This window comes from Hemitrygon akajei, chromosome 5 (assembly GCF_048418815.1).
Source record: "Hemitrygon akajei chromosome 5, sHemAka1.3, whole genome shotgun sequence".
NCBI classification, from domain to species: domain Eukaryota; kingdom Metazoa; phylum Chordata; class Chondrichthyes; order Myliobatiformes; family Dasyatidae; genus Hemitrygon; species Hemitrygon akajei.
The window spans coordinates 136,060,322-136,073,244 of NC_133128.1; the positions used below are offsets into that span (position 1 = coordinate 136,060,322).

General features: G+C 45.1%; 1 protein-coding gene across 1 annotated transcript in view; it reads right to left on the reverse strand.

Moving 5' to 3' along the window:
• LOC140727243 (uncharacterized) overlaps positions 1 to 12,923 on the reverse strand; it is a 102,684-nt gene that overhangs the window by 78,883 nt on the left and 10,878 nt on the right. The window contains exon 3 of the mRNA XM_073044507.1: positions 654 to 770. Coding sequence (XP_072900608.1) covers positions 654 to 770 — 117 coding nt within the window. The remainder of the gene's footprint in view (positions 1 to 653; positions 771 to 12,923) is intronic.

Consider the following 12,923-nt stretch of genomic DNA (forward strand, 5'->3'; position numbering starts at 1 on the left):
TTGTTCCAGTTTGACAGGTGGGTTAATAAGTTTGAGGAGGATATAAAGGGCAGCAAAAGACTAAGCGAGTAAGAGGTTGGCATGTGGAATGCTGGTGGGAAAATCTGAGCTTATCCACTTTGGAATGAAGAACGAGACAGTAAATTGTTATTTATTATAGACTGGTGTTACAGTACAAAGGGATTTGGGGATGTGACAATGTGAACCATGAGGGGTGAAATGTTGGTATAGCAGATGATTAGGCAACTAAAAGAATGTGCCCTTTACTGCAATCCATATAAAATATGTATTTTATACTAGACCCTGGAAAGCATGGAGCATCTTCCACACCTCGAAGACCACTTTTCATGTAAGGCAGATGTTCGTGGCAAAACTCATCATTAGCTTCAGTGAACCTGTGCAGGCTTTGGCTGTCAGTGGACAAGAACTTTTCAAAATCAAGAAAAAAAACCATAATGTAAAAAGAAGGGAGTTTTGCTACATCTTTATTTGGAATTCATAACCCTCCTTGCTCCTTATAGTTTTTTTCCCAAGCTACTCACGGATAATGGGTGTCTCCATCAATTACCAAACTGCTTTTTGCTCCCATTTTCCCAGAGACCTGCTCCTTTACACTCTCTCAATATTTACGACAAATAACTTTACATAATTACCTGAACAGATGAGGAGCTTCTGGGACTTAAACTGGATTTATCTAGTTCTGCGATAATGTCTGAAGATTCATGTTTTGGTGAGTGAACAGCATGTTGTCCTCCAGTAAACTGCTGTGCCTAAAAATCAAAATTGTAAGATCATTTCTCTTTCAGAATGCTGTATTCTATTTTTGATCTCTAACTTCTAAAACTGTACAAGGTGATTCAGTTAAATGCTTAATTTTTTTATTATTAATGAATTTGTTTGTGGCAAACATGAGCCACATAATTGTCACAAAGTGATGTTGCTAATGGTTCAACCTTCACAAGACATGGTATGTTCATCTTCGACAGATATGCCCTTTACAAAAACCTGTCTTTGGCCAATTCCAGATTTAGTTTTGTGAATTGGACCAAGGAAGATTGAAAGATGTTTGTGAGAGCACATATTTTGTGGTTATTATAAATCAGACAAATTTAGCACAGTTATTGAATCATAGAATTGTGCAATGCAGAAACATGCCCTTCTGCCCAACATTCCCGTGCTGACCATTTACATGAAACACATTTTCTTGGGGAACAGGACAAAGATATCACTTTTGCCACTTTCAAAATTGGGGACAAGACCAATTTCATGGACTAATATGTGACTTGAGTAGTGGTGTCTGCTGACAATGACCTGAAGATCAATCAGTCACAGAGAAATGACAGACATCCAAGCATTAGATTTAACGGGTTGAGGGTAAGCATGCTACAGCAAAGACAAAGGGTAGGACTACTACATCTATAGTCACCTGAGTAATGAAGTGCACCGAGGCTAAGATTAGAAGAAAAAAAAGGATTAATGGATCCATTTCAGGACTCTGGCAGGGGAACAAAATGGCCTCCTCTAAATGGTGCTATTGCTGCTGAACATTGAAGAGATGCTGATGTTAGTTCATTTACACTATCTGTCCACTTGTTGGGTTTTGCAGAGATGACATTCGAGTCTTTGCCTTGAGGTGTGCGCTGTAGGTCATCCGCTGTTCTGAAGCATAGAGAAGGCTGAAATCACAACTGACACTGGGGTATCAGATTAGTGCCCAGTTTGAGGTCTTGATTTTGAAAAGTTCTTGTCCACTGACGGCCAAAGCCTGCACAGGTTCACTGAAGCGAATGAGTTTTGCCACGAACAGCTGTCTTCCATGAAAAGTGGTCTTTGAGGTGTGGAAGATGCTCCATGCTTTCCAGGGTCTAGTATGATTCACCAGACACTATGATGCTGAAATGTAGCTGATTGAGCTGCCACTTCACAGCTCCAGGAACTCGGCTTCTTTCCTGACATTTGGTGCTTTCCAAGTGGTTGCACGTTTTCTCTCTAATCACAAGGATTCCCCGAGTGCTCCAGTTTCCTCCCACACAGCCCATTTGGCCCTTCGAATCTGTTCCACCATTCCAAAATGGCTAATTTATTATCCCTCTCAACACTATTCTCCTGCCTCCTCCCCATTATGTTTGACGCCCTCACTAATTAGGAACCTATCAAATTCCTCTTTAAGTATACCCACTGGCCTCCATAGCCATCTGTGGCAATGAATTCCATAGAATGACCATGTGGCTAAAGAAATTCTTCCTTATTTCTGTCCTAAAGGGACATACTTCTATTCTCAGACTGTCCCGTCTGGTCCTAGACTCTTCCTCTGCTGGAAACATCCTCTGTTTATCTAACTCCTATCAGGGCCTTTCAATATTCAAAAGGTTTTAATGAGATCCTCCCCTCATTTTTCTAAACGCTAGCAGTGCAGACCCAGAGCCACCAGGTGCCCCTCATACATTAACCCTTTCATTCCATACCTGACGACGTGTGGATAATAGAATAAGTGGCTGCAGTAAATTGCCGCTGGTGTGTAGGTGAGTGGTAGAATCCAGGAGAAGACAATGGGAACTGGGGAGAACGGGTGCTCAATTAGCTCTTGTCCAGCAGAAAATCAGCTGGATGTGATGTGTAAGACAGAGACAATTGTTGAGACAGGATTAAATGGCTTGTCAGATGAAAAGCATTTGATGGCTCTGGGCCTGTATTCACTAGAATTCAGATAATGAGGGGTGACCTCATTGAAACCTATCGAACGGTGAAAGGCCTTGACAGAGTGGATGTGGAAAGAATGTTTCCTATGGTGGGAATAGAGGGGCACCCTGTAAGAACGGAGATGAGGAGGAATTTCTTTAGTCAGGGAGTGGTGAATCTGTGGAACTCGTTGCCACAGGCGGCTGTGGAGGCCAAGTCTTTATGTATAGTAAGCCGGAGGTTGATAGATTCTTGATTGGTCAGGGCCTGAAGTGAGACTGGAGCTGAGAGGAAGAATTGATCAGCCATGATGAAATGTTAGAGCAGACTTGATGGGGCAAATGGCCTAATTCTGCTCCTATATCTTATGGTCTTAACAGAGCCTTGCTCAACATCAGACTATGCTGAGAATTGGCCCATTGTGCACCCACCCGTTAAAAACAGAGTTTGCATGTCATCACAGATGTTAGCCAGAATTGCATACTTTAGAGTGGCCAAACATAAAGATATTCTGCCACCCCCCTCCCCTTCAATGTTAAAGTTGTTTGTAAGGTCATAAAGAATACAATACAGCAGCTGAAACTGGTCTTGTTGTTGCTATGACATAGAAAATGTCCACTCTCTCTATCAATGAACAGAATTCACACCCTGATGAGGGAAGTCATACTTCATCTACTTAATCAACCCTGTGGAAATCCGCAGGAACACCATCAGTAGATACCGCAATTAGATGCATCTTTTTCCTTGAAGATTGTCACATATTATGAAGCCTTTAGTGTCCCCTGGTACTTCTTGCTCCTGTGCGATATGTGGCTGTGCATGAGTGGCTTAACTTCCACACTGCTGGGACTCAGGGCATTAATAAGGATACCTTCAGTTGCTGAAGATCATCAGATGTGTTGTTTCTAACAACTCACTTGTCTGTGGTGTGTTTGGATCAGGTAGGGCATGATGGAGGCCAGACAGAGTCACCATTGGGGACTTTTTGAAATGCTCTTCTCTGGTCCTGAGGAAAGATCTCAGCCCGAAACATTGACTGTTTATGCTTCTCCGTAGATGAAGCCTGACCTGTTGAGTTCCTCCGGCATTTTGTGTGTGCAATAAACATTCTCCTATTTTAGGCCTTCAGAAGTGTTGGCCCATGACTTGTGAACTGATGGCTCTGACATGCTAAAGAATCTGCACAGCTTGATTGCCACATAGTTGCTGGTGCTCCTATGCTCTTTCGAAACTCCAACTACCCTTTGGTGAGAGGTTCTCCATTAGACCTGATGGTCAGGAACCTGTAGAGCCACTTCCTTTCCCTTTGAGATATAGTAGATCTTTCTGTTTGAGAACGCTCTGTTTTAGCTTCTAGACCTTTTCATCAAACCAGTCTTGGTGTTTTTTGGCAAAGAAGGCAAGTCTCTTCACTCTCTAATTATGGTAGATGCTTGGGCAGCTCTGTCCAGACATTGTGGATAATACACTGGTTGAGGACCATCAGTTGTCTATGCAGCACCATCTGAGATTACTTTCCTTTGCAAGATCCCCGAGAACCTCTGCAGTGCTCTTCCTGGGGGAATATTTCTGTGACCAGCTACCCTCCAAAGCTGATGACATAACAGAGCAGATTGTGCAGTGGTTAATCGAATGGCCATTGGTACTGGTCAGGGTACAGGTGATGCGGACATGTGTATTGTCATTTCCCATGGACAATGATGTAATCTACCAGCTGCCAGTCCCTGGACTGGGGGCATTACTTGGTCTCTCTGATGAAACAGGGTGTTGTCAATGTAGATACCGTGTTCCAAGCACTGTCAAGAGGTGAACTCCATTGGAGTAAGTCTTCCCTGCTCCTTGCTTACTGATCACACCTTTCCATTTCTCTCCCTGGCAATGAAGTCACCTGGAAGGTCAAACTCCCTCTGGAGAGAGCCCAGGATTTTTCCAAGGTCAAAGGAGATAATCCTTGAGGAAGCATGTTTCCTTTCTCCTCTAACCACTCCTGTTGTAAATACCAGCCAATTCTCACTGAGTGAGCAAAAGAACCAGGTACAGGAGCGAGTCACATGCCTCCTCAAACTTGCTCTATCATTCCATATCATGCTGATCTAATCTCAGCCCCAACTCTACTTTCTTGCCTGATCCTCTTCACTGTCTTGAAATCCCCATCTAGGCCTTGAATAAGTTCAAAGACTCCACTTCCACATCTCTCTGAGAGAGCAAATTCTGATGATTCATGAGCCACAGAGAAGAAATTCTTCCTCAACTCAGTCTTAAATGGGTGATCCATTAGATTGAAACCAGGACTCACCACCCATCCATTTTAAAGTAAAATTACCACTCATTCATCTAAATATTAGAGAGTTTGGCTCATGAATTACTGCTCAAAAGACAAACTTCTCAAGTGAAAATCATGCTAAGGGCACCTTGGAACTACCCCCAGCGTAGTTCCTAGGAATGCCCCTAAACTAAGGAATGCAAAACCTGGCAATATTCCTAGTAACACAAGAGGCTGCAGATGTTGCAATTTGCAGCAAATAAACAAACCGCTCGAGCGGCTCAACAGGTCAGGCAGCAAGGTTCTGAGCACCTGTGACATGACCTCCCAAATTTTATGAACTGTATCTTTAAATACCTGCTTGTCTGTAAATAGCCAAACATTTTGAACCTCGGACATCACTGAGTGCCAAACACTAACTTCCTGCTTTAAATCTTTAACAATAAATACCATATTATCACAATGCCAAGTTACTCTTATTCAAGAGCAATCCAAAGGCCTCACAATAAAGATCAGTATCCATTTGCCTTCCTAATTGCTTGCTCTATCGACATGTAAACTTTAGATGTCTCCTAAACAAGGACACCAAAGTATCACTGCACAGCAGTGCTTGGTAGCGTTTCTCCTTTTCAACAAGACATGGCGTAGTGGCATAGCGGTTAGTGTAACACTGTTACAGCGCCAGAAGACCCAGGTTCAATCTCGCCGCTGTCTAGAAGGAGTTTGCACGTTCTTCCCCCATCACCGCATGGGTTTCCTCCCACAATCCAAAGGCGGCGGATTAGTTAATTGGTCACATGGGTGTAATTGGGCATGCAGGTTCACTAGTACGCAAGGGTGTATTACCGTGCTATATCTCTGAATAAAAAAACTAAACAAATACACCTATCACCCACGATCCAATTGTTTAGAAAAACTGATGGTTTGGCACCTGGTTCCCTGCACACCGACTTCCAGAATCCAACCTGGAGAATCTTATGCTATTGTGTAGAACTTAAGAGTATATTAAAAGTGTGTTGTGGTATTAACAGAAGAATGGTTCAACAGTCCCAAAAATTGGCCAGCTCAGGACTATCAAAGTCCTGAACATGCAGGATTATCTGAGTTTTGTTCTATTCTGTTCAGAGATTCATAGGAAAATGCAGCATGGAACCCTTGAGCCTACCACTCCCATGCTGATCTACACTAATCCCAGTGGCAGTGGCAGTGTGGTGTAGTAGTGTTGTTCTATATGTGCATGAAAGGCATTGAACTCATCTGGCAGTGAAGCATCATAGCCAATTATGCCGTTAGGTATCGCTCGATAGGAAGTAATGGCATGCAAACCCTGCCACAGCTGTCGTGTCTTGAAATTCAGATGAAGTAGGCTTTTCACGCTCATGATGGCCTTCCATAGATTGTACCTAGTCTCCTCATGGGGCTCCAGATCATCAGTCTTGAATCTCACAGATATAGCCCTCATCAGACTGAATTGCCGGCCAGGCATTTTGGTTTGGGAAATTCGGTATGTTCTCAAAGACACATACCCTTCCATGCAGTCTTTGATGAAGTCAGTGATGGCTGTGGCGTATTCATTCAGATCCGAAGATGAATCCCTGAATATGGTCCAGTCAACTGATTCAAAGCAGTCTTGTAAATGGTCCTTCACTTCTCTTGACCGTACCTCCAAGGTTCCTAGCACAGGTGCTGAGGTCTTCAGTCTCTGTCTACATACTGGGAGTATGAGTACAGCCAAGTGATCATACTTGCCGAAGTGCAGGCACGGCTTGACAGTAAGCATTCTTGATGGAGACATAACAGTGATTGAATGTGTTGATTCCTCTGGTTTCACAAGTAACATGCTGATGGTAGTTTGTCAGAGACTTCTTCAAACTGGGCCTGTTGAAGATCTCACATTGATTGGAAAGCATCAGGGCATGCTGTCTTGTGACTGTGGATCACAGTGATACCAGCTTGATTATTTGCCCAGGGGTGGATGTACATGGCAAGCAGGATGATGGCAGAGAGCTCCTTTGGCAGACAGAATGGATGGACTTGACCACCAGATGCCCCTGGTCGGAAGAACTGAGACAGAACCACCATATTTGTGCACCATGATGAATTAATCATGAAGCAAATGCCCCTGTCTCTGCCTTTACTGATGCTGCCATCCAGATCACAGTGAAGGAAAAAGCGATGAACTCAACGCCTTCTAAGCACACTTTGAAAGGGAGAACACAACTACAGCTGTGAAGATAAGAAGGCGTACAGGAGTGAGATATGCCAACTAGTGGAGTGGTGCCGCAGTAACAACCTGGCACTCAATGTCAGCAAGATGAAGGAACACATACCAATCCTCATAGAGGGATCAGAAGTGGAGAGAGTGAGCAGTTTCAAGTTCCTGGGTGTCAAGATCTCTGAGGATCTAACCTGGTCCCAACATATCGATGTAGTTATAAAGAAGGCAAGACAGCAGCTATACTTTATTAGGAGTTTGAGGTGATTTGGAATGTCAACAAATATACTCAAAAACTTCTGTAGTTGTACCGTGGAGAGCATTCTGACAGGCTGCATCACTGTCTGATATGGAGGGGCCACTGCACAGGACCGAAAGAAGCTGCAGAATGTTGTAAATCTAGTCAGCTCCATCTTGGGTACTAACCTACAAAGTACCCAGGACATCTTCAGGGAGTAGTGTCTCAGAAAGGCAGCACCCATTATTAAGGACCTCCAGCACCCAGGGCATACCCTTTCCTCACTGTTACCATCAGGTAGGAGATACAGAAGCCTGAAGGCACACACACAGTGATTCAGGAACAGCTTCTTCCCCTCTGCCATCCGATTCCTAAATGGACTTTGAAGCTTTGGACTACCTCACTTTTTTTTAATATACAGTATTTCTGTTTTTGCACATTTTTAAATAATCTATTCAATATACATAATTTATTTACTTATTTATTATTACGTTTTTTTAAAATTGTTTTTTCTCTCTCTCTCTGCTAGATTACGTATTGCATTGAACTGCTGCTGCTAAGTTAACAAATTTCATGTCACATGCCGGTGATAATAAACCTGATTCTGATTCTGGTAGAGTGCTGTCTCCAGAGTACTAGAGGGTGAGTACGTAACAGTCCCTGATGACCCTCTGGTACTGCAGCCTTGTTCTCAGGTCTTCAGTTTTAGTTTTCTGAGATTGTACAATAGCCAGGAGGGTGGTGGTGAGTGAAGATCTCAGGGCCCTGCGTTCCAGTTTTCACTCGCAGTCCTCCCCAGCAGCCCTGTTTCCTGGGGCAACGAGAGGTTCCCTGACCTTCCAGCTGCTGCATTCATTCACCTGCATGGACGGGGCTCCTGCGTCTGCCGGTTCAGAAGATCACCAGTTCTTTTTAGGGGGTTGTTTACTGCAGTGTCTGTAGCTGCAGTAGTTGTAAAGGGATTATTTAATGATTCCAATGAGAGCTGTACACAAAATATACCCATGACATTGAGCATTTTAATTTTACTTCCTACTACTATTCTGACATGTTGGTCCGTGGCCTCTTCTGATACCACACATGGAAGTGAGCTCTTCGGCTTTACCACTCCCATGCTGATCTACACTAATCCCAGTGGCAGTGAGAGTGTGGTACGGTAATGTTGTTCTAAATGTGCATGAAAGGCATTGAGCTCATCTGGGAGTGAAGCATCATGGCCAATTATGCCATTAGATATTGCTCTATAGGAAGTAATGGCCATTTGTGTCTTGTAATTCAGATGGAAAGATCCTTTAGGTTGGAGGAGCAACACATATTCTGTTTGGGTAGCATAATATCTATTTTTCCAACTTACAGTCATTTATCCCCCTTCTCCATTTCTGTTTTTCCATTCCCCACTCTGGCTTCCCTCTTACACCTTCTCTTCTCCTCACCTACCCTTCACTTCCCTTTGGGCCCTCCTCCCTCCCTTTCTTCCATGGTCCACTCTCCTCTTACATCAGGTTCCATCTTCTTCAGCTCTTCCACCTGTCACCTGCCAGCTTCCCACATCATCCCCTTGTTCCCACCTCCCCACTCACCTGATCTCACATATCACCTGCCAGCTTCCCACATCATCCCCTTGTTCCCACCTCCCCACTCACCTGATCTCACATATCACCTGCCAGCTTCCCACATCATCCCCTTATCCCCACCTCCCCACTCACCTGATCTCACATATCACCTGAAAGCATTTCACATCATCCCCTTGTTCCCACCTCCCCACTCACCTGATCTCACATATCACCTGAAAGCATTTCACATCATCCCCTTGTTCCCACCTCCCCACTCACCTGATCTCACATATCACCTACCAGCTTCCCACATCATCCCTTTATCTCCACCTCCCCACTCACCTGATCTCACATATCACCTGAAAGCATTTCACATCATCCCCTTGTTCCCACCTCCCCACTCACCTGATCTCACATATCACCTGCCAGCTTCCCACATCATCCCCTTGTTCCCACCTCCCCACTCACCTGATCTCACATATCACCTGCCAGCTTCCCACATCATCCCCTTATCCCCACCTCCCCACTCACCTGATCTCACATATCACCTGCCAGCTTCCCACATCATCCCCTTATCCCCACCTCCCCACTCACCTGATCTCACATATCACCTGAAAGCATTTCACATCATCCCCTTGTTCCCACCTCCCCACTCACCTGATCTCACATATCACCTGCCAGCTTCCCACATCATCCCTTTATCTCCACCTCCCCACTCACCTGATCTCACATATCACCTGAAAGCATTTCACATCATCCCCTTGTTCCCACCTCCCCACTCACCTGATCTCACATATCACCTGCCAGCTTCCCACATCATCCCCTTGTTCCCACCTCCCCACTCACCTGATCTCACATATCACCTGCCAGCTTCCCACATCATCCCCTTATCCCCACCTCCCCACTCACCTGATCTCACATATCACCTGCCAGCTTCCCACATCATCCCTTTATCTCCACCTCCCCACTCACCTGATCTCACATATCACCTGAAAGCATTTCACATCATCCCCTTGTTCCCACCTCCCCACTCACCTGATCTCACATATCACCTGCCAGCTTCCCACATCATCCCCTTGTTCCCACCTCCCCACTCACCTGATCTCACATATCACCTGCCAGCTTCCCACATCATCCCCTTATCCCCACCTCCCCACTCACCTGATCTCACATATCACCTGCCAGCTTCCCACATCATCCCCTTATCCCCACCTCCCCACTCACCTGATCTCACATATCACCTGAAAGCATTTCACATCATCCCCTTGTTCCCACCTCCCCACTCACCTGATCTCACATATCACCTGAAAGCATTTCACATCATCCCCTTGTTCCCACCTCCCCACTCACCTGATCTCACATATCACCTGCCAGCTTCCCACATCATCCCCTTATCCCCACCTCCCCACTCACCTGATCTCACATATCACCTGCTAGCATTTCATATCATCCCCTTGTTCCCACCTCCCCACTCATCTGATCTCACATATCACCTGCCAGCTTCCCACATCATCCCCTCGCCCTCACCTCCCCACCCACCTGGTCTCACCTATCACCTGTCGACTTGTACTCCTTCCCTTCCCCCCCCCCCCCACCTTATTCTGGCTTCTTCTCCCCTTCCTTTCCAGTCCTGATGAATGGTCTCATCCTGAAACATTTACTGCTTTTTCTCCTCCATTTGGTTCCTTAGTTCCTTCACCATTTTGTGCCTGTTGCTCCAGATTTCCAGCATCTGCAGAATCTCATGTGTTTATAAACATAATTAGATCATAATTGAATTGCATATTATTTAGACAAGCCAAGTAACTGACAGGGTGGAGATATGTCTATACCAAAGGAGGTGTAAGGTGCTCCTTCCCTCTGCTAACCAGTAGATCACCCTTGGACAAGATGTAACATCTGGTATTCCCCCCAGTCACAGTCACGCAAGGCCATGGGAGCAGGTAATGGATGGCTATATGAGCAACTGATGCATATAACAAGTCCTGGCTATGTGAGCACTGATGCCAGGTAGACAATCTCTGAAGAGTATTGATAATGGCTGGGGTCACCCGTCTTGTAAAGATACTGCCCAGAAGGCGGCAGTGGCAAACCAGTTCTTTAGAAAAATTTAACAAGAACAATCATGGTCAAAGACAGTAATCGCATGCATCAAACAACATGGCACATGATGACGATGACAAGGCCTTTCAATCATGTAGAGTCCCTCAAAAGAATGAAAGCTTTGAATCACACCCAGACCTTCATTGTCCAAAATGACTACACAGCATCCTAACCCTTTAGAGTGTAGATCACCAAACCCTCTCTGAATGATTCATCTCAGTTAAATTCATCGTGTGCGGTTCCACCTTTGGCTGACTCCGTAATTACCTTGTTAGTGTAGAATCCAGAAGTTTTGGATTGATCCACCTCAATGTCCCTAGGTGAAAACTTATAAAGGGTATTTATTGAGGCATCTTTGCTGGGAGCTGTTACTGTATACTGCTATAGAGAAAAAATATATAGAAAGATAAGCCTTAGCAATATCATATATAATTCACATTAATCATTGCCATCTTTGATATTGGTTATGCATTCAACATTCTAGGGATATTGTAATGGGGAAACAGATTTGCAGATTTGGTAAGTGGGACAGGAGGTACTGATTACAAGTAAGCACATTAACCAGTTATTAATGAACAGTGAAACACTCCACCAGGGATCTCAGTCAAACAAGTACTCATCTAAACCACCCTAAGTTTCAAAAACTATGACACTAAACATTCAGCAACACTACGAACTCAACAGGAACTTTGTTAAGTCTCCCCAAGTTACATAACTACAAAACTAAACATTCAATGAACAGGTACTTAGCAAAGTGTGCGCACGGGCCCTCCTATCTGCAGCACACTTTCCCAACGGTTCTTCAGCGACATTAGTCTGAAGTGAGCCCCTTGTGAAAGAGGCAGAGTATTTTGTACGTGTTATTCTTATAGCTCTGAGGTATCCAGAGCTGCAAGCTGGTACCATGGCACGGAAGCCCAGCGATGGGAAAGAGCTGCTACATCCCTTGATGGGCCAATCAACAACTGGCATGGCAGAGCAACTCTGCACCGTAAGAGATCGTTGGCTTGAAATTCCTCCTCGGCTAACATACTGTGTTGAACCCGCTCTGCATGAATTACCTGTACTGATTCATGGCAGTGTACTGGGATATCGCATTCAATGACAGCCATAGTTCAAGTGCGCACATACCCTTTGTACACTGGCTGGCATCAGACACCTATCTGCAAAGTTAGCCGTGATCGCTCTGTGCTAATGTTTGTCCAGGAGATGGACACCCTTGTCTGCACATTCACACCCCTTACCCCATAGTCACATAGCTGTGCAGCACAGAAACAGGCCTTTTGGCCCATCCCATTCACGCTTATCTATACCTGCACATTGCCTACACACACACCCGTGATCAAGATGGAGGAGTGGTACTCTCGTACAAGGGAGCCAAGGGAAGTCTCAGAGAGAAAGTGGTGGTCAGGCTCAGATGGCAATGAGTCGGCAAGGAGATGGGAAGAGTGCATCGGTAATTCCAGTTTCTCAAGGCTTGCTGTTCTGACCTTGCTAAATCCTGCTGACATGCAGCCTTGCGACAGTCACAAACTGCTGTCAGACCTGAGGGCAATCACAGGGACACTGGCACGCAGACCTACTATGCCCGGTACAAACAGACTACACTCCTGGCACGGAGGCCATGTCATCAGTGCCTTCACAACTCACAACACACTCGGCAAACAATATAGCAAACGCAATCATTTACTGCGCTTGCATTGGACTTTCCCCTTTGCCTTGTAGGATATGTTACCCAATGGCAGGCACTGCCCTTAGACAGTATCTTCCAGCTTCGGAGGCTTGACCCAGGGGAGGAGGAAGAAGGGGATACCAAAACTTTGTGAGGGGCAGGCCGTGCCTCACGAGCCTGATTGAATTGTTTGTGGATAT